Source organism: Polyodon spathula, chromosome 13 (genome assembly GCF_017654505.1).
Source record: "Polyodon spathula isolate WHYD16114869_AA chromosome 13, ASM1765450v1, whole genome shotgun sequence".
NCBI lineage: Eukaryota > Metazoa > Chordata > Actinopteri > Acipenseriformes > Polyodontidae > Polyodon > Polyodon spathula.
The window spans coordinates 37,515,570-37,538,303 of NC_054546.1; the positions used below are offsets into that span (position 1 = coordinate 37,515,570).

The 22,734-nt window shown below is 40.8% G+C and overlaps 1 protein-coding gene across 3 annotated transcripts; it reads right to left on the bottom strand.

Moving 5' to 3' along the window:
- On the bottom strand, positions 1–22,734 carry acsf3 (acyl-CoA synthetase family member 3). 3 transcript variants are annotated; one of them, XM_041269217.1, is made up of 11 exons: positions 22,665–22,734; positions 21,338–21,407; positions 19,806–20,590; positions 19,380–19,535; positions 15,868–16,031; positions 15,484–15,629; positions 13,813–13,925; positions 13,485–13,611; positions 4,111–4,245; positions 3,871–3,982; positions 1–2,784 (listed from the first exon to the last, which is right to left on the bottom strand). In XM_041269217.1, the coding sequence occupies exons 3-11, from the start codon at positions 20,514–20,516 to the stop codon at positions 2,667–2,669; spliced, it is 1,782 nt and encodes a 593-aa protein (XP_041125151.1). In that variant the 5' UTR covers positions 20,517–20,590; positions 21,338–21,407; positions 22,665–22,734; the 3' UTR covers positions 1–2,666. The 3 variants fall into 3 exon arrangements, with proteins under 3 accessions (XP_041125151.1, XP_041125152.1, XP_041125150.1); XM_041269218.1 differs by having other exon boundaries at positions 21,243–21,407; XM_041269216.1 differs by having other exon boundaries at positions 21,224–21,407.

The following is a 22,734-nucleotide window of genomic DNA, read 5'->3' on the forward strand; positions in this document are numbered from 1 at the left end:
TAATGAATTTTGGTGGTGGTTGGCAGGGATGGGGTGAATTCCTGTCCCTGCCAAAAACATCTGAAAATGCGGGTTTTGTGGCTGTTTTGCAAAAATTGACCTTGAAGACCATTAGCGAAATTAACTTGCCGCAAAAAAATCTGGCAAAATGTTTGATTTGGGTGTGCATTAAGGCTAAGACCTGAAGGAAACCTGAAAGGTATTGCAATACCTCAATAAGTAGGCGTTTAGCTGTCTGGTCATTGTTAGAACTGAAAGGTTTAGTTTAGCGCTCCTGGAAGGGGTTACGCTTTGTGGGGTTTAGTTTTGTGTTTAAAATAAACACAGGCTTGCCCTGTTTAAAACCCTGCCTGTGCCTGTGAAGTGCTGCTATTTACACTAGAAGACACGTGAAGACGGTCCTGCATGTGGCAACCTCACCCTGGTTTCCCACTCATATAAAGTATATAATTGTAAGCTATATACTGTACATAATTATTATTATTTTTAAAAATCAGGTTATTGGAATTCTTCCACAGACATTTTTCATTGCTACAACCTGACACTGGGATCATCAAAAAAAAACCTTTATTGGGCATGTTTTCAGCATCAATTGTCGTTTTGATTAAACACTTCCACTAACTAGTCTAGCTTTTATCCTGCCCTGGAATTCTCAAGCTACTTGCAACACCTGCCATGAACTTGAACTCCAAATTCTCAGCATTTCTTTTAAATGTTGTAAACTCTTACACTAATCCCTTAATCTGACTGCATTGGGGCACATGGTTCACAAATTCAGACAAGCCTTGAGAAGGCCAATCAAACATCAAACTTCCAGAACGGTAGGGAGATACAGTACTTACAAAACTCTTAACAGACACACACCGAAAGCTTTTGTGCTGTACTCCAGATTCAATAAAGGCAAGGGAAAGTAAACACTCCATCAGCAGTGCAAACATTGCTCTGAGACAAACAGTGGGGAGTCTTGAACTGAAGTTTACAAATCCTGAATGCTTTGGATAACCTCAAGTTACAATTTCAAACACTGAGAGGTGGTGTATGATCAGAAGTAAAAATCTATGGAAGAGTTTATGAGTTGAAAAAGCAAAATACATTGTGATCTTTATTTAAAAAAAAAACAAAAAAAAAAAAACATCATTTACTGGAAGATTCTCAGCAGCAAATTGTGTTTTGTTTCCACAAATGTTTCCCCTAAGCAATTAATGCTAGGATTTCTCCTGCCCATTGTACACTCTTAAAATAATCTCAGAACTGACTGCATGAGGACAAAAACAATTGCGTTTAAGAAGGACAAACACAAACGTGTTGCTTATGTATCAACCAACTTCCTGATCTGTAAGGAGACAAAGCTAAATATAAACACATTTCATTTCTGGTGTTAACAGACACACACCCCACCTCTCACAGCCGGTTAATTCCAGCTTGAACATAGGTGCCTTATAACAGAAAGTAAACACTGCATTAGTGGTGCAGAAGCAGTGTCCCTTCCCTTGCCCTCGCTGGGCTGTGTGCGGAGATAATTGAAACAAAGAGCTTCCTGCAGCTTATTAATATTCACCTGCAGCCCTGGCGCTGGAAATTAGCTGTTTTCTTCAACAAGATCCCTCCCGCACAGCCGTGTAATTACACTTCACAAAACAAGGGGTCAGCTATGGCGTACATTCCAGCACACGGGATCCCAAGAGTGTTTAAAACATTTGAACTGGGTTCATTCTGTAAAAGAGCCTACATAGTCTAAAACATCTGAAATAATGATGCGCACCCTCGTTTTATTATCACATCCCACTTAAACCTCGTAATTATGCTCACCTCTTTTTGACTGTAGACAGAGGGCAACCGAATGTTTTTGCAAAGCACAAATTAAAAGCTGGTTCCAAGCACTACTGTATGCACATTCATTTTCAGACCCCCCACATTTTAAATACACTATTATAAATGTTTTCGTTAGATCTGTCTAACAGGTAGCCCTGGGGGGCAACAGATACATTTCATTCCGTCATATCCACAATCAGCATTGTGTCACTTAAGAAAACCTTGTAAAACAATACATTCCTACCACCCTCAGGGAGTTTATTAGATTGTTTTTATTAAATGTCAGATCATCAGGGAGTTTATTAGATTGTTCTATTAAATGCCAGATCATTTAAAAACAGGTCTTTCATCATGAGCTTTGACGTTTCTTTGCTTTTCTTTTTTCCCCCCCCGAAACTCACACCGTGGATCCAAAAAGTCCCGCAAATCAGAATTAGGCCTACTCAGGAGTTGGTGCCATCAGGCTTTCAAACAACAGTTCCACCCCTACAGCTGCACGAACCTACAGGTGAGACTTAATCATACTGTATTTAGTACAATCAGCAGAGGCCTGAATGCTCAAATATTTGGCACTTGGTCAATTCAGCTGCATGGCTAAGTGTGAGCTTTTTACCCTGCCAATGGTACATGGAATAACTGCAACACTATTATGGGCATTTTAATTTTCTTTTCGGTTCAACATGGTGGGATGATTACGACACCTTCTCACGTTGGTTTAATAAGCAGTCATTGACCCTCTGAACAGCAGTCACCACTAGATGGAGCTGTTGGTCTCCTTTCCCACACTTGGCGACTGCTAATTCTGAATGTCAGGATCCCTGCAGGAAGTGACCTCAGCAACAGATGCGCTGGCACTAGCCAGGGTAGAAGCGTTTGAGCAGTTCCTTCTTGTTGACTTTGCCCATTTGGTTCCTTGGCATCCCCTCCACAAGGATGAGCCCTGTGGGAATGGTGTAGGACGTCATGTGCTCCCTGAAAAAAAACACAACAAGCAAGACGAGGGAATTAGAAACCAGGAGAGCGGCTTCCGTTTGAAAAAAAGAGGTAGTTTAGGGAAGCACCTCAAACTCAACAAAACAACCCTTTTTAGAATATTTAACCTTTATTTTGGACCTTTATTCTACTTGGATTGTAACATTTATAAGTTTTTTTTTATATATGGAAAAATATCTTATAAATATTAAATACATAACAAATTAGCCTACACACTTTTTACTGTAAACATGCAAACATATATTTGACATGCATATTTTTGACAAAGTTTAAACACATAAGAAAAAAATCTAAAACATATGAACTCAAAATCTTAATACCACTATAAGTTTTGCCACCTTATAGTGGCCTTTATTCCCCTGAAATTGGACAGAATGACGAAGCAGCATGTCTGGAGACCTGCAACAATGATATCACAAAATTGGACCAAATCAAAGTGCAGTGCATTATGGAATTTGTAGTCCTGGAGAAGCAGGATGCAACCTGCTTGCTTGTTTTCTCTGTAAACATTTTGACCCCTGTCTTTTTTTATTAAGCAAGATGGCTGTGCTGACAGAAATGCAAGGTGACAGCCACAGAGAATACACTGAGGAGTGAGCATCAAGGAACTCGCTCATCTCTCTTCTCTCTCTGTCTATCCTGTGGCGCTGCCTGCATCTGACAAGCAGGTCGCTGGCACGGACGCTAATCCACCACGCTAGACAAGCCAGGGCTAGTGCCATCCTCCGCTGCCCTGCCATATGGAGTGCCAGCGCACAGGCTGCCTGCTGTCGGCCAGGACATGGATCTGAGGCGATGGGCCCCACAGACATCCTACTGAAAGGGGACATGTGTCTCCTGCCAGTGCTTGAGTCAGGGACAAAACAAACGCAAGTGACATTTAAAACAGCAGCAAGTGCAGCGCTGGCAGACACTGAATCACGATGCCTGGGAGACAGAGAGGAGGAGAACTCTGGAATAGGAATGTGGAATTCTTCGCAGAGTTCTAATTTCTTACAGTTGTATACAGAAAATACATATAAAGAGTTACAATACAATTAGGAACAAATGCTGGAATGCTCCTACCGGGCCCAGGTCTTCAGCTCCTGTAGTGACAGACTCCGCCCCTGCCTCAGCTCCACCACGGCTGTCACTCGCTGACCCCAGGTCGCGTCAGGGGCGCCAATCACTGCCACATCTGAGGGAACACCACGCCACATAATCACCATGGTGAAAGCACCCACACAGGAACACGGTGTTTCATTCACTTTCATTTAAAATTAGAACATCAGGATTCTTTAGGATAAAAGTTTTTTTGGTAATTACCTTTAATATAAGGGTGCGTCAATAGGTATCTCTCCACCTCCAGTGCGCTGATCTTGTAGCCCCCACTCTTTATGATGTCCACAGAGGTGCGCCCCATGATCCAGTAAACACCATTCTTGTAGACTGCAGTGTCCCCTGCAGAAGGTATAACAGCGAACCAGTGCTCAACAACCATAATTCTGTCACAACTGCTACATTTTTTTTTCTCAAGGTTTCTCAAAAAAAAATTATAGGGTTCAGAATTCTTTCGCATGTGGATGTCCAATTTATTTTGAAACAATCAACAGTTTTCATAGAATGATGCTGTGAGGGTTAGCTTTGGAAATTGGTGTAAAATACAGACTTTTACAGAAAAAAAAAACAAAAAACCTCACAATAATCTTAATATACTTTTCCACTTCACTCAGTTGGATGGTTCATCCCTGTCAGCAATTTCTTGGCATTTTTATTTGGGGATATATTTACCGAAAAAGATTCTCAGCAAGTTATGCTGTCATTTCTTTTTTTCATTGACATTCTGAAACGGAGAGTCAATTTGGGGTACTGTCACTACAGCACCTTCCCACATGGTCACACCAAGGTAATGTGAAAAAATATTTCACATTTTAGGAGTTCAAAGCCCTCTGGTGGCCATGCAGTCAATTACTCAAATGTGTCTAACCTGGAAGGTACATTGTTTAATTGTTTAATTGTATTATTGTGTAATTAGATTATTATTTGTTTATTGTTTTGGCAGTTGGCTTGTTATTGTAAATTAGAGCCAAATGCCAATATGTAAGGTGAGCAGTCAGAGTGCTAGAGGCTGCTGCTTTGTGAAGAGCCAGACTGGATGTTGTATACTGAAAAAAGGTTCTGTATGTAGCTTAAACCTACGTCTGGTCTAAAACTACTATTTCACAACTGAGATTTTACACTGCACACCTGTATAAACCGTCTGCAATAATGTTCTTATTGAAATTTAAATAAATTGCCCCTTTTTATTTTTTGATTGCCAGCATATATATATATATATATATGTGTGTGTGTGTGTGTGTGTGTGTGTGTGTGTGTGTGTGTGTCTATGCACGGTACAGTGACACTTGTTGTTTTCAATTTAAATTATTATTGTGTAAAACATTTGTTTTTTAAATTATGAACATAGTAAAAAAAAAAAAACATACTTTAAATTTGCAGCCTGATTTATTTTATTTTTAAACTAAATGCAAGAAATCAAAGAATTGTTCATACAATTTGTTTACAAAATATTTATATTTACATTTTTGGAAAATTCATATTTCCCTCCATGATTTCACATGCAGATACTGACACTTCTTAGCGAGACTGTAATTACAAAGTGTTAAAAAGGATTCTCCTATATAATAAATAGATATTTGCACTTCCTTTTTGGTAATAATGTCAATGTTATAACAGGAGCAAAAGACAGGAGCGTGTCAGGCTGGATCTATGAGAAACAATGAGCTGTGAGAAATGGATGATCCCTGGCGGAGGCAATGAAACAGAGGGTTAAGCGTGGTGACTAAGCCATTGTGACCTCAAGCTGACACAAGGGCTACAAGTCTGCTCCTTCCTTGCCTGGTAACCTACAAACCAAACTGAACAATTCAACCAAGGACAATGCATACACAAGAAAACAATATTTTAACCCTCTGTCTGCTTGTCTGCAAATCTCTTCCAGAATTTACACACAAACATACAGAACTTGGATATTAGGGGGGGGGGGGAAAGAAGGCTGAAATAACTTTCCCCTTTAACAGTCCTGACTATTTTTGTGTAGCACACAGTGCCACCCAGTGGCTTACAATTGCAATTCCATTGACAAGGCAGCTGCACCAGAAGGCCTTATGTTATTTCTGCAAGGATAACAAAATGGGAAGGCCTAGCCTTGTCCCGGAAGTAGCTTAGTAATACTACAGAAAATATACTTAATTTTAGTACTGCTATACATTGTGTAATTAAGTACTTATGCATTTTCACTTAATACAGTAAATTGTTTTATCCAACCTACTAATAGGAAGTGTATGTTGTATAATAAATGTTTGTGTTTTTAAGGTATCTTGGCATAATAAGGGGCTATTTAACACCCCCCCCCCCCCCCCCAACACACACACACACACACACACACACACTCTCCCCCTGGTTGAATCAGTGGAGAGAACCGCATCAATACTCGGCCCATCTGCTCTCATACATCACGCACTTCATTTCAGTTTATTAGCTGGGATAAATCATAAATATTTCATTATGCATCATGGGCGGCTGTCGTGGGGAGAGCACAATTCATCACCGCTGCCCTCTTTCACAGCTCCGCGACGAAGCAATAAGCTTTCCAGTCTATTAAACAAGATTGATACAGTGTGTAAATTTAGATATCGGGAATTTCTTCACAGTCCGCTGCTTTCTGCTGATAGGCTGTGACAATGTGGGGGTGGGGGTGGGAGCACCTTTGTGCACCAGTATACTCTGCATTCCTCAAGTACTGGTACTTGGTTAAGTACAACACTCCTTGGAAACATTGTTTACATGTACAGTTAACTCAAATTAAAATACCGGTTTTATACAATATAAATGTATTTGTTGTTATGAGGAACTGTTTTTAGTATTCCATTTATTGCCCTTTACTGTCAGGGAATGCTACTGAACTGACAGTACTATGAATAGAAGAGTCCTGCTATAGAGGGATGGACGGCTTGCTCAGAGGCAAGCTGGGCTGGGGAGTTGCGGTGGTTGTTAAATGTTTGTGAATTGTATGGATAAGTAGAAGAGTTTGTTATCTCCCTTTTGGCACAGAAGTGACGTAGACCATTCCCTAATTGTTTTGAGTCCCTTTCCTTCTCTTTGTTTAACTGGGACGTGCTGTTTTTATGCAGTGGCTTGGCAGAATACAGCGCTCTGTAGTGGAGTGAGATGAGGGGTAACATGCCTGAAAAGGGCAGTAAGACAGAAGCCAAACAACATCATGCTGACTGACACCCACCCAGGACGCGTTACCATGGGGGCACAGCAGAGACCATGCTGCCAGCACTCTGGGAACTGCTGGGAACAAAAACAAAGCATACCCAGGGGCATAATCTAAAAGGAATGTCACATCAGATTGAATGGATTGTAAACATGAAGTGAAATGCATACGAAAAAAAAAAAATTCTGTATCATTGGGAAGTCCAGATGTAACTTGGAGCTTACATATGGCAGGAGCACAGCTGTTTAGTTCTGAAAGTTACAGAGTTTCAAGGAAGGATGGAGCCTATGTCCTGGCAACTGTAGGTAATGCGGGCAAAGTGGTACGCCACCAATGCCTGGTTTCTCATGAATCAAGAGTGCATCATTTAGTTTAAATTTAACATAACTATGCAGCCTGAAATTACTACAGTGCACACTGATTGGGAGAGTGAAATTGATTAACAGCAAAAGAAATTGGGAAATTGTTTCTAAAAGACAAAAAATGCTGCATCCTTCAATTCACAAATGACCTGCATACTGTCACATCACCTGTAGTTCAAAGAGTTCTGTTGTTACAGTCTCATTAAACTGCCCTTCAGCAGTTTTTCATGTCAGTTTTGCGACAGAGATGTATTATTATGCCTAAAAAATAAATTTCCAGCAAAACAAGTTTAATATAAATTATAGACCCTACTGGAATTAATTGAAAATACAATTAAGATATATGGGTGTTAAAACCCAAACGAAAAATACACTAAGTTAAAAGGCAGAACAAAACCAATCTATGAAGACAGATAAAGAGTACCTCCAGGGTAAATTGCAATCTTAATATTATTTGTCATCCTTAAGTTATGTCATTGTATTTAATAATATAACAACCCTTCACACTTTGATGGGATATCTAATTCATCTGATGGAATTAAATTAGAGAGGCTAAAATGCTTTCTTCAAGATTTATTTAGTGTATGCAGTTCCTATAACTGCCTGCCAAACTGCCAATAGAATCACACTTGACAGAACTGGTGCAACTTGACTGTACAGTAGCCAGAAAAAGTTTGTGAACCCCAATGATAATTATGGAAACTCCATAGTTTTACCATGATAGCCTTCTTGAATCAAAACCAGTCTTTTCTTATCCAACAGGGTTTATATTAACCAATTCCATGTCTTTTGTTAAATATTCAGGGCATGTGAAAAAGTAAGTGAATCTCTGGTTTTATCAGCTCAATTAAGGGGATAATTAGAATCAGGTGTTTCAATAATTAGGTAGATCTTCAGGGCTGTGTTTGGGAGTCCCCACCCTATATAAAGATCAGAAACTCTGAGTTTGGTCATCACCATACAGGAGTGCGTAAACACGTCATGCCACGATCAAAATAAATCTCTGAGGACCTCAGAAAAACAGTTATTGATGCTCATCGGTCTACAAAGGGTTACAAAACCATTTCTAAGGATTTGGGGCTCCATCAATCCACTGTCAGACAGATTCTACAAATGGAGAAAGTTTAAGACCATAGTCACTCTACCCAGGTCGTCCTACCAAAATCTCTCCAAGAACAAACCAGAAAATTATCAACGAAGTCACAAAGAACCCCAGAGTAACATCCAAGGATCTGCAGTCCACTCCTGCCTTGGCTAGTGTGAGTGTTCATGACTCAACTATCAGAAAAAGACTGAACAAGAATGGTGTTCATGGAAGGATAGCCAGGAGGAAACCTCTGCTCTCTAAAAAGAACATTGCTGCCCATCTGAAGTTCGCCAAAGAGCACATAGATGATCTACAAGACTTCTGGAACAATGTTCTCTGGACAGACGAGTCAAAGGTAGAACTTTTTGGTCTCAAAGAGAAACGTTATGTTTGGCGAAAACCAAACACTGTATTCGAACAAAAGAACCTCATCTCAACCGTCAAGCATGGTGGTGGGAGTGTGATGGTTTGGGCTGCTTTGTTGCTTCAGGACCTGAACAGCGTGCCATCATTGACACAAACATGAATTTTGCATTGTATCAGAAGATTCTAGAGGAGAATGTCAGTACATCTATCCATGAGCTGAAGCTGAACCAAAAGTGGGTCATGCAGCAAGACAATGATCCTAAACATACAAGCAGATCTACAAAAGAATGGCTGTAGAAGAAGAAACTCTGCGTTTTAGAATGGCCTAGTCAAAGTCCGGACATAAACCCCATTGAAATGTTGTGGCAGGACCTGAAGCAAGCTGTCCAAGCAAATAAGTCCTCAAATGTCACTGAGTTGAAGCAGTTCTGTATGGAGGAATGGGACAGAATTCCTCAAAAACGATGCGAGAGGTTAAGCAACAGTTACAAAAAAACACTTAGTTGAAGTCAATGCTGCTCAAGAAGGTGCCACCATTTACTGAATCTAAAGGTTCACATACTTTTTCACACATGGATATTGAATGTTAAATCATTTGTGGATAAATAAATGTTGAAAAAGTATCATGTTTTTGTGTCATTTGTTTAATCAGGTTATCTTTATCTATAATTAGGACTTAGATTAAGATCTAATAACATTTTAGGTTTAAAATATGTGAAAATCCTAAAGGGTTCACAAACTTTTTCTCGGCACTGTAGCTGTTGTCCACTAATGAATAATCCAAGACAACCAAACTAAATTCATTTGAATTTGAACCTGTCTCTGTTTATTTATTTATGTTACTGTTAATATTCAATGGCATCAGATCTGCTTGCCCTTAATCACTGTTAGTTCTGCGCAGATCTGACATTTCCAGCCGTTACAATGCCTTACATGATAAATAAATAAACGCACACAATGCTAACTCAAAAGACGAGGCCATTTTAAATCATTGGAAGAAGGGGACTTTTTGTGCGAGTCTCTTTGATGTAATTTTGTATTTCGAAGAAAGTAAATATTGTTTCTATCTATTGAATAGATCCCATGGGGTCTAGTAAGCAGTGTTAAGACAATACATTTCAGGTGCCTGACCAGTAGGGGTTGCTGAAGGGCGAGAAGGTAAACTATCCCCAGCCGATTATCCACCCTAACCTACACTTAAATAAAGGTCAATGCAGCCCAACTAACAGAACCACACTTGACCCTGTGGGGATCCAATCTGTTAGGTTTATAACAATGCAAATTACCGCAGGTACACCAGTTCATACAGCATAGGAAGGTTACAATTATGAATGCAAGCCCTGTTTCATACTGCACATGCTAAACTCTCTTGTCGCTGGATTTGTTTTTGGAGTTCAGCCTATTCAGCTGAGACCTTGCCTCACACAAGCACGGTTTCACCTGACGTGAAATACGACATTGGAGCAGCAAACAGTACTCTTGGATGGGAGTTCAGCTAAAGGTGGTGAAATAGTGCTTAAATAGGTTTTGATAGTTTTCTGGGAGCCATAACAAACTGCTATACCCACTAGACTTCAGAGAAAAGATAAAAAAACAGCACTTTCTACAGAGACACAAACAACTGCTATGAGTCTAGTCTAATAGTCTCCCCAGCCAGCGTAGACTCATTTGGCACCTCCTAATCTGAAGCACTCAATCATAAAAAAAAAAAACAAGGACTAGATTCTCCCAGTTTTTACTATTTAAAACAATCACTTTAAATGTACAGTCCCAAGCAAGCATTTATGAGCACAATCTGCTCTTAAGTACTTTACTGGGGCATGGGTTATACATAGTGGTATTGACACCCTGCGGTTTCAGATAAATCATTTAGCTGGCTGAATGTACTGAAAGAAGCAACGTCTAACAACAGACAAATGGTAACTAACAACTGCATTTCATAGCCAAAGTTCACGTCTGGCTTTGATGAGATAATGGAGCACAAGAGATCAATTGAAATAACAAGAAGCCGTTTAAATGAGATATTCATTTCACAGAATTGTCAACAAGCAGAAATAATTTAGTCAGTCAATGACAAAGACTTTCTTCCAAAGGAATGTGAATGTTAAAAATGTATTTTCATTTATACTCACTTCTAACAGATTAATGCATAGCGCACAATGCCACCATGTGGTCAAATGGGGGGTCAAATTAGGTGTGTATTTAATACACCTAATAGGAAATGAAAGACGCCCTGACTGGATCACAAAAACAATATTTCACATAGAGGTGTCCTTTGTATTAAAGAAGGGCTATATGTGCTGCTGCCAAGAGGTTGAGATGATAAATCGCAAATGGACCACATACTGGTAAAACACTTTATATACAAAAATAAATAATGGACATACAACTATAATGCATTATTATCCAAACTTACAAGAACAAGAAGGCATTTATATTATATATATATATATATATATATATATATATATATATATATATATATATATATATATATGTTTATATAATCAAATGAATACAGTAATATTGACATACAACGCAAATCCTGTTCCTTTCGATGTATCTTGTCCTCCAACAAGTGTCGTACATTTTTAATACTTGCTGGTGGGCTGTGTATGAATTACAGCACTGTGCTACACTGTATGCACCAGATATGATCAGCCCTAATTTTCTTTAGGGGTGAGGTGGGGGGGTCGTATTAAAACAGGATATCTGTTACTGCTCGGGGTTAAATCTCCGATTTTGATTGTCTTGCACTTCCTGTCCTGGGTCATTTCACCTGGAGGGTGGAACTGTCCCCACTCCTTCACTGGCTTCTTCTTTCATCTCAATAACCAATCACCTACTTCTCTACTGACTGACATGCTTTCAGCCAGTAACATGCTTTGATGCAGAAGACATTGTTGATGTGAAATGACCATGGTAGTAAAGCAGTAACAGACTTCTTGCAAGGCAAGCCCACAAACTGGGGACTTTCTTTAACCTAGTGCAGTACCAGATGTCTCTTTGTAAAGTGAAAATGCTACATGTGATTCCTGCACATTTTAAATCTATGTAGCTAATAGAAGTGTAAAATGGGTCATACTTATGGAATTATTCTGCTAGCTACAATTCTTTACTTTTCTTGGAAGCTGTCGATTGGGCGCAGGCTCCATTCCCATGCAATCGGACGGCGTGAATGGCAGAAACATGATTGCGGAAAGAAATCAATTCTTACAAATGAGTGTGGAGATGCACGGACTGAGCAGTGAGACCTGGCGACAGATTATCTATAAAAGTGCCACTTACACCAAGCAGGATCACTTACGCAATTAAAACCATGGGTAGTCGCAAATGAAACCATCATTGATCTGCGGACAAGTGCCAAAACTCTCTTCTCCTCCAGCCTCTTGTTTTTCAATCCTGTCTCAAGAGATCCCAGATGTGGGAGGTTTGTTTATTCGCCATCCTCCTTATTCTATATTAGTCAGACTGCACTGTACTTTCACATATTTCATTTTAACTGCCTCTAAAAGCTTGAGCAGTCCTGTAGGACTTGCTTTTAGTCCCAAACCTTTAGGCCATGTTTTATCTGAAATGCTACAGCTGTCCACTCTTGCGCACAGGCAGTTTGTATGATATGCGTTCTACTATTTCTCAAGAGTTCCATTACGAGCATCACATGCACTGTGAACTGAATATAGTGATACAGTAAGCAGCATATTTTGATGGCCATTCTGTACGCGTACATTTGAATGCAGTTATATTCTACTCACACTGAAAGAACAACAAGTCTTTATTCAATTACCTGCACTGGCACCAAGCCCTAAAACTGAAGAATCAACACGCGATGCTACATCAATAAGAAATTAATAATAAAACAGGTATTTAAGTGATGGACCCCATGCACATTACATTTCTCTGAAGACTGTACACATTTCATTTTTGTTCTGTGTACATCCAGCTCACAAAAACAAATTTCTACTTTTCTTTTTCTTCTCCCTTGAACGCTTTCTTTAGCAAGTGAAAACTGTACCAGACACAGGGGTAGGTAGACAGTTTTTGTTTCTAGTCGAATTTGATGTACAGCTGATGAATGTAATTGCTTGCGTCTATCCTCATTCTAGAACCCTTCTTAAACAACACGTGACTATTAACAGGTTTACCTTGAGGGGGTACTTCAAGAAAAACTACATTTTAATATTTGAAGGGATTTAGTTGCAAGAAGGCTGCTGCACGGTCCTTGATAGTCAGAGCTAAAAAAAGTCTGAACTAAACAGAGGGAATTGGGAAGCAGGTTGCCTGTGGTGCTGGGAGAGCCGGAAGGGTTGTCTCATCTTGGCTGTGTCTGCGGGATTCGTGAGCCTGGAGCTGATTGCACTCTCTCATTACACAGCCTGTGCAGCTAATGGCGTGTGACAGTGACAAGCAGAGTACAGGCCCCCCACCCCTGTAAGCTAATTAAACACACACTGCCCCTTTCCCCATCTCTCCCTCCCTGCAGAGTCAAATTAGATCCTGCACCTCTCCATAGACCCTGATTCTATGCGCAATGTAACTTTGTGAAAGAGATGTGGATGAACTGAAGTGCTGTGTAAAGGAGTGCCATTGTTGTGAGCAATACCTGTTTTAAACCAGCCATCTTCAGTGAAGGCGTCTCTGGTTTCCTGCGGTCTGTTCCAATACTCCTGGAAGACAGAGGGCCCCCTCACCAGAAGCTCCCCCTCTTTCTCCTCCAGGCCAGGGTTCACCTGCAACCCACAAAACCAGATCTGTAACTACTTAACATTAGAAGGGAGGAACACAATTAGGGTTTTTTATCATGACATTATATTGTAATTCACTTTTTTGGGCAACTATGTGCTGTGTTTACTTAAAGGTGAAGTCCTTTCAGCTGAAAGATTTAGACTTTTAGGGGTTCTCAAGGGTTGGGTATGGTACATCTAGCTTACCCGGGTCTCCTTGCTGTTTCCCTCAGCGATGGCAGTATAGGAGGTGCCGTCTTTCTTTGGGTTCTCCATGGCGATGCACACTTCAACTCCGGGCAAAGGGATGCCCACCGACCCTGAACATTATAAACACACACAGATGTTCCATCACACAGTGATGCAGTGTCTAACAGTGATTTAAACAGAAAATCTTACCTAATAGGTGTTACTACCACTTTCTTCTCATATGTGAAAGGACAGTCACATAAGTCAGGGTTGAAATATGTGCAAGGAGTGCTCTGTTCATTTTTCTTCACTAAATGCTATGATACAAATGCTACTAAAAAATCAAATGCACATTTACAATAAAATGTGCGTTACTTTATGTTTAACATGGGTTATTCCATCTTGTTATTATTAATATTGATCTCTATGTGGATCAAAATATTTCTAACAGCCTGCATATGTGTATTGCCCTGATATTATTTTTGGAACCCTTGCATATTAGGTAAGTTTGACTGGAACTACTCTAACTAGGCTGTTACCAAATGATCCCAATATTGATAAAGGGTTAATTTACTGTTGGCCACTTCTGCGAAAGGAAAGGTCAAAAGCTATACTGTGGGTTAAAACATCAAATAACAATGCTACTCTACTCAACTGTATCTAGTAATGCCACCTTAAATATTTCCTTAAATTAAACTTACGAGTTACTGTACTTGCATTTTGGTGTGAAGACCTTAATAAATCAGACAGTATGTGGGAGTCAAATTATTACCTGCAACACCAGAAATGTATTTAATAGAGTGCAGTGACATGAATAAATGGATTTCACTTGGGTCAAAAAATAAAGTGCGCACAGTGATCAACAGCAAAACAACTACAGGATGTATTGTCTTACAATAACAACGTGAACGTGAACAATATAGCAAGTAAGATTATTATTATAATTTTTTTAAATCCTAGGTTACGAGCGTTTGAAGCAGGCCTGTGGTTTGACCGAGTCTCTTACAGAAAGGACGGAGAGTAGGGGAATGCAGTGGGGCCTCTGGCGACAGGCCTGTCAGAAACACAAATGAGTCCCCTGACTTCTCAGAGGACCATTAACAAGGCTTCATCAGCGCGCCCATCTCAACCCCCAATTAAAGCAGCAGCAGCCCTGCCAGTGAACGAGCCTGGCAAGGCACAGCGCTGCTGCTCATGAATTATTCAGGGCCCTTCACACTACGCTGCTCTGCCGGGACCCCTAAAGAAGAGCTGACGAACTGGGGAGGGCAGATCGCTGCCACAGGGCTAGCCATTACAGCTCTGGAGCCCTGCCAACAATCTCACAGCCTGTCGGGGGGGTGGGAAGAAGAATTTGAATTAGAATCTGGAGAAGGGAGCCCTGTCCTGTTTCACCAAGTTTACCCACAATATATTTACACAATAATTTAACCATGTCCTAAGCATTTACCTGTCATTACAATTGATTTGCCATGCTGGCCTGTGCTTTAGTAGGTTATCATTTTTCTTCTACTGAACTTCACTATACTTGATGTGCCTTTACCAAGGTACACTGCAGTGAACTTTTCTAAAGGAACATACTTGTAAAGGGACACCTGGACACTGCATATAGGAGTGTGTCTGGTATACCCAACCCCAAGAAACACATACAGCTAGGCAAACAGACACACAGAAAGGCAGGTACTGTACCTGGTACTCGGGGTCCCCTAAGTGGGTTGGACAGTGCCATACCGATCTCCGTCATGCCATATCTCTCCAGCAGGGTGTGACCCGTGATCTCTGCCCACTTCTCCAGGACGGGCTGGGGCAGGGCGGAGGAACCAGACACCATGAGCCTGAGGCACACAGAACAGAGACAGTCATACAGACAGACAGCGCAGGGCGAGCGCCAGGAGCGCCAGACACTCATAATAATCAGGGTCAATCTGACAAAACTGTGGTGATCATTGAGATATTGGGCCCCATTCTGTTGTCTGTTTACAGTATTCCATTAATTAAAGACGCTGGTACAGAAATGTCTTATTTTCAGCTGTTTTTGTGTTTGCTATTTTCTTGAATTTTCATAGTTTGTACCTGACTCTCTCTTGGCAGATGGCCCTCACAAAGTCTTGTACATGGGGCTGAGTGAAGTGACACTCGTAGTGCTGGATCAACTTGGAGTACATTGTGGGCACTGCCATGAAGACGTTGGCACGAGGAGCTGCGGAGGAGCCAGAGGCCAGTAACTGATCCCACACCTGAGAAACACAGACAGGCTGGAGGTCAGATACAGTAGTGCATCTCCACTTGTAAAACTGCTAAAGCATGGTACCTGTGCAGTAGACATGCAGTAATAATGTAACAGGGAGCAGCAGCAGCAACTTTTCATCTATAACTTTTCATCTTTAAGACATTGTGGTATTCTAAACTAAAATATAAAATACAAGCAACGAAGCTAAACATCTTTAACAACAGAAAGGGCTGACCTGGAGATAATGTTAATAACAGATAAGAAAATGGATTTTAAAACACATGAAGGTTTGCTGACTCACGTTTGTAAAGTCCCCCCCCCCCCCTACTTTGCGACTCCAGAAAATGTTCTTCATATTAACAGTGATCTTTTTAAACCAAGTGAAATGCTGGTCAGAGCTAAAGGTCACTCTGATTCTCACTGTACAAGACGTTAGAAAAAAGAATTGAAATGCTGTACTCAGGTCAGCCCTAAATCACTATTTATTTATTTATTTTTTGACAAATGTATTCTTTAAATTTACAAGGCTATCCCCCCCGGGGGTGGGCGCGGGTCCCGCTGCATGGTCCGAGTCACGTCACGTGCCCGACGCACGTGAACCCTCTTTTTCGTACTTAATTGACTGAATCCACTTCCACTTCCCCTCCTGTCTAAGAAGGAAGGGAGGTAGGGAGACCCTTCGTGCGTAAAGGGAAGGTAGGGGGAGTGGGAAAAAGAGAGAGAGTCCAGGAAAATCATGACCGAGTGAGGGTCAAGTTTCTTTTCTCATATATATATATATAGTATATATAGATATATATATATATATATATATAGTTATCCTGACCACTGTAGGCCTTTACTCCAATCCTGTCCCTATAATCCACAATTCTATCTCCACTATCTCTCGGCAGCCAAGTTTGGAAGTGCTGCTGTTAGATTTCGTGTAGTGGACAAACTGTGCGCAATGTAAACAGACCTGTCCTAAAATGCACTATTAATTTCACTGTGGGGCTGGTGCTCACTCTGTCTGGGTCTTAGAAAGACTTCCCAGAGGGTGGGTTAACTCAACATCCAAACTAGGCACAAACGAAACTAATGAACTCTAGCAATGCCATATGCTGTGTGCTTCAACTCTGACACTGCCAAAGAGTTTCATATTTTAGCCTAGCCTATAGAAATGACATCTTCTACAGCTTTTCATTTTTTAAAAAGTATTTATCAGCGCCAGTACATCATTGCATTTTACTTTATTTTTACTGGCCACAATAACATGGAGTATTTTGCTTGAACAAGCCATGTAATGAATGCTTTGTAGACCAGTGTGTTAATATGTAGGGAGTAACACCGAATGTAAAGTAATGCTGTAATTGTTTAATTTTTTCCATTGCATTGTCCCTCTAACAGTATTGATGTTTTGAACCACAATCAATCACTGTCCTACTGAACTGGAAACAAAAAGAGAGTCACAGTGCCCCCTGGACACACTTTGGGCAGAGTAAGTGAAAGACACTTCAGGCTTTGCTATAGCCTATATTAGACAAATTCTAGAGGCTTAGGTGGCTAATTAAGCTCATGGTAAAGCCTGAAATGTCCATGCAATGGGAGTGTTATCTGTTGCCCTGCAAAGGAAAGTAAAACAACACACAAAACAAGCCTCACTTATCTGGTATTTTGTTCAATGTGTCTACTAAACCACTGCAGTGTTTTTCCTGGGGTATACTATGAGACAATTGCAAAATTTATTCTGTAGAGGGCCAGTCTAACCTGGAAGATCTCAAAATGAGTCCTGCTCCAGTCTCCATTTTTTCTTTTAAGATACATAGGTCCTCTTCACTAATCTTTAACTCATGAAGTTTTACCATTGAAACATACAATAACCTTATAGCAAACTGTTACCTATTGATTCTTTCTGAACAAACAGCCATTGACCAATGTCCTTCACAGCCCTCACCTGTCAATCACCCAGACTGCACATTCTGTAGTACCCCCCCCTCCCCCTCATCCCCTTCCTCCTCAGATCCTAAACTCTCATTCCTCAATGTCAGCCCATCGATTGATTCGATACTACCCCATTTGAGCACCTCGGCACAGGCATATACACAGCAACACAAAGCCATCCATCAAAGAGACTCAGACACTTAGTGTGACAAAGGGAAAGAGAACTCGAAGGCAGCGATCTAACCTGCACTGCTGCCTGCCGTCTGACCTGAATAGCTCTGTCGTGTGCTTTAGAAAGAGCCATGCTGTCAAACAGGGGATGGGTTTATTGATGTTTGTGGTCCTGCCGGTTTGGAGTGCAGACACAATTAGCGCAGCCCTTTGTCAAATCACTGATAAGGTTAAACATCTATCGCTACACAAACACAGCCACCCAGATCCTCACAGTTTCAAGAATCAAACTGTTAGACTGACCAAGTGCCCCTGCCTGCTTACAGAGCTGTAGGATATTATTGTATACAATACATTCAGGGTTCTCCATGTTAAAGAAGTTAAAGACAACTAAATAAATCCCGTAAATCTTGCTTAATCTATTGCCATCATTTCTGAGCTCTCATCATTTTCCTATATGAAAGACACACTTCCTTAACTTTTATTAATTTGATTTCTTTCAAATGTATTGGTGAAGAAAATGTATTAACAAACATAGTGCAAAACAGACGTTTCAGTCTGTCATGTGACCTTCCTGGGTGCCTGAGTGTCACAAAGACAACCGGAGTGGGGCTCATCAGACCAGAAACAGGAACAGGAAATAAACGACAGAGAGGTGGAGTTTGGTGGATCTGAGCGAATGGTCTCGCTCTGCATTTAATAAATGATCAGAAAATAAACGGTTGTAAGACAAACAAAAACACAGGACACGGCACTGGTAGCCAAAATAAACAGACCAAAAAAATGAACTAACACTAAACAAACAGGGTGAGCTGATATTTTACATATTATTACTGTTATTATTATTATTATTATCATTACCTCTGTCTCCAATCCCGTTCTCCACTCACCGAATACAGAACCCTGAGTGAGTGAAAACATGCTGCTTTTATGTGGCTGTACCGAGACTTGATTGCTAATCAATCACTCAGTTGGAGTCGCAATAAAACTGCACGTGAATTAATAAAGTGCAATTCCCCGTGCTCATATATTACTTTTTACTTGCACGTGAAGTGCTGTTCAATCCTCGTGCCTAAATACAAATATACATTTTAAACACTTGTGTTACACAGACCCATTTATATCCCATATACCACTGACTACACACCATGTTAACACACAATATACAACACAAAATACACACAGGGCAGGCACTTTGCCACACTGAGATACACTGCTGAGTTAGAGAGAGCGCAGTAAGGAACCTGCTCGTCCGCCCACCTACCTTGTCTGGTTGGAAGTCGGGCAGCATGAGGCAGGTGGCGCCCACCCAGAGCGGGCAGAGCAACTTGTTGACAATTCCGTGGACATGGTGTAGGGGTAGTGTGTGGAGAATGACATCCTTGCGAGTCCAGGCCCACTCCAACACCAGGCACTGGATCTACAGGGGCAGCAATAAAACAAGAATGTATAACTACTGCTACTACTAAATCAGTGCCTGTAAATCATTGTTTAAACACCGTCCCAAATATCTGTATCCACTTTTTGTTTGTTTCTCTTGTTTTTATTACAATCAACGAACCAACTTGCTGCCTGTACACGATGCTTCAAACTTTGCAGTAAATGTGAATGTATAGATCGTTTGTTCAATCAATAAAATCTACATGTGTTATACATGTAGATAACATGCTGTATAATCCAGCCTGCTTACCATAGCCTGGATGTTGCTGTGAGTGGTCAGCACCCCTTTAGGTCTCCCTGTGGTCCCACTGGTGTAGACAATCATGGCTGGTCGCCCTTTCCACTCTGTGATGGTTGGACTCGGCTCCCTGTCCCCCTGCTCTGCTCTTAAACTGCCCAGGGTGGAAGGGAGCTGCAGGCAGGGGACCCCTAGTTTATCAGCCAGGGGCCCAAGTGTACCGGAGCAGGCACTGCTTTCGATAACCAGGGCACTCTGAGAATCCTGGATGACATACTCCAGTTCGGAGGCAGGGTGCTTCCTATAGAGGGGCACCGCGATCCCCCCACACATCCAAGACGCCCACTGCGCCACCACATAGGAGGCATCGTTCGGGCACAAAAATGAAATGCGTTCTCCTTGGAGATCTCCGCTCCCACAGTTCAGCACCTTCAGAATCTGCCTAGCCAGACCTAAGCTGCTCCTGTACAGGTCCTGGTAGCTATGCCTCCCATTACTATCCACGATCGCAAGCTTGTCTCCAAAACCTGCTGCTCTGGTGAACACAGGGGCTATCTGTCGCCCCCAGGACTGCACCCCTGTGTGAAGGCATGATCTCCTGGCATTGCTGCCCAGCTGACTCATTACAAAGCCCTGCCATCGCCTGCAGTGTCTCAGTCTGAGAGGAGGAGCACGGAGGGTAGCAGCAAAATGTACAGTCTGTACTATGAAGCATGAAAGCATTTTAGACAGTGCCAGGGTAGACGCTGTGTCTTCAGTCAATTGGCTGGTTTCTGTCTTTGAAACATATTTGTAGCCTAAAAGGACAAAAATAACCCATTTATTTCTAGATTTATTTAAAGGAGTATTAACCAAAGCTTTTAAATCCCTTTTCTTGTACTTGCAAGATTATCTATTGATTAATTTAATGCTATGCCACTAGCTTTTACAGTCAGAACTCAATTGCTCCCATGGTTCCAATGTCACTTTGGTAGACGAGTGAGATTGACACAAGAGATGAGTGTACCTATCAGTACATTTTTGCCTCAATGACAAAATTAAACCACTCTGTGCCACGCCATGTATTTTATTGTTTTCCTCAGTGTTCCCCAGAATGCCACAAACAGTTACCACTGAAACTGTTTCTCTTGAAATCTATGTCATTTGCGCACTCTTGGATATGGATGCACCTGCCAAGCACCAGCCCCATAAAGTTCTGTCAGAACTGCTGTGTTTCCCATTGAAACTGACTTGCAACAGAGAGATGCAGGGAAATACAGAATACATCTCAGGATGATACAAGAATTTGCATTACAAATGAGTAAGTGGTGAGACAGACATAACAGCGTGCTATACTGTATATGGCAGGCATTTTGTATATCTATGGGAGGCTGCAGGTATGGGAGCTCCAAAAACTCCAGGGAGCTAATCACAGCATTACTGCAACTCACAGGTGAGATCCTCCCTTACCACAGCACAGTCACCATGGTGCCGGGTCAGTCTCTCTAAGTCAATCACACCTGCTCTTTAAAACAAGCCCCACTGGTGTTTACTGCAGACATCACCTGCTGGTGTTTAGATGATAACTCCAGCTCAGCACTTTCCAGCAGAAAACCCTGAAACTTGCCAGAAAACCTTAAAAAAAAAAAAAAAAAAAACACACATTAGGCTCTAATTAAGAGAACCCTGGAGGATGGAGGCAGAGTCCCATATTAGACACGCTGCTCATGCAAATGCTGGAGATTATCAACTTGTGATGTACAAACTGCAAAACCGTGCGGGATAAACCGCCTGAATTTATGAAATGGAACACAGCATTCACATAATCGCTTTACTTGCTATATTGCATCGGGTCCTGTACATTACAGTAAGGGGTCCAGAGATAGCATTCATTTTTTTTTTTTTTTAAGGGTTCATAATAAGTAGTTTGTATCTTCTTTAAATAAGGTTATTAGTTTAAATCCTTCCTTGATTGTTGTGGAGCTAAAGTTTTAATTGTTTTTGTATGGCATTTTTATTTCTTACTTTGCGGCTTTGATGTATTCAGTTTTGAGTCAAATGTGCATGTATTAAAAATAAAACAGGCTTTTGTATGAACAGGGCTTGAAAATTGTACTAGCCCTGCACCCAGTCCTTGAATGAAAACAAGAACAGAGAACCATCCACTTCTTCTCAAACATATCTAAAGCTCCACCCTTATATAGGACATTATGGGACTAAAAAGGTTTTAAAGAAATCATATAGGATATTCTATTGGACTCGACCAATTTACTATAGGACTTTCTATAGGTTATTTCCGTAAGGTCAACTTTTTTTGGGGGGGGGGAGGGAGGAAAAATTGCTACTAAAGGTAATGGTATGGAAAAATACTTCACAGATTATTTCATTCATTTTTATGGGGGAAGGGTACAACGACATTAGAGCTGGTATTATCGTACTTAGTTACTGTTGATACGTGTACACTGAAAAAGCAAGAGGAAACAAACTACTGTATTTCATACCACTCTATAACAAATGAAACATTATAAAAAAAACAAAACAAAAAAAAAAAAAAAACAAAAAAAAAAAAACAGAAAATAAAATTAGAGATACCTGTTACAATGTAATATTTTACTGTTGCAAATAAACTGCTACCTGTGTGGATAACAGACGTTTACACACATTCTGTTCATTTGTCATGTGTAAAAACTAACGCACACAAGCTAAGCAAGCTAATACAGCGAACTATGTTTACATTTACGTTCAAAACTGTTATTTGCACGGTTTGCTGTTATGTGGGAAAACACCGCGCTAATTATTACGGGACAATCAGAGTCTCCTATTTGAAGACACCGCTTCAATACACTAAAAGTCTCCTCTGACCTTTAAATTGATGCATATTTTTCACCTTACCCTGAACAAGACTGTCTTCATACAGGAACCGACTGGTACTCGACGAATTGTGACCGTGTGGAAACATGCC

Bases quoted from the DNA above. Each gene is read 5' to 3' on its own strand.
- acsf3 (XM_041269217.1), bottom strand. From the start codon at position 20,516: ATGCTTTCATGCTTCATAGTACAGACTGTACATTTTGCTGCTACCCTC. The intron at 16,032-19,379 runs GTAGGTGGGCGG...TGTGTTTCTCAG, and splicing joins CCGACTTCCAACCAGACAAG to GTGTGGGATCAGTTACTGGC. The intron at 13,926-15,483 runs GTACAGTACCTG...TATAATGTTCAG, and splicing joins TAGGGGACCCCGAGTACCAG to GGTCGGTGGGCATCCCTTTG.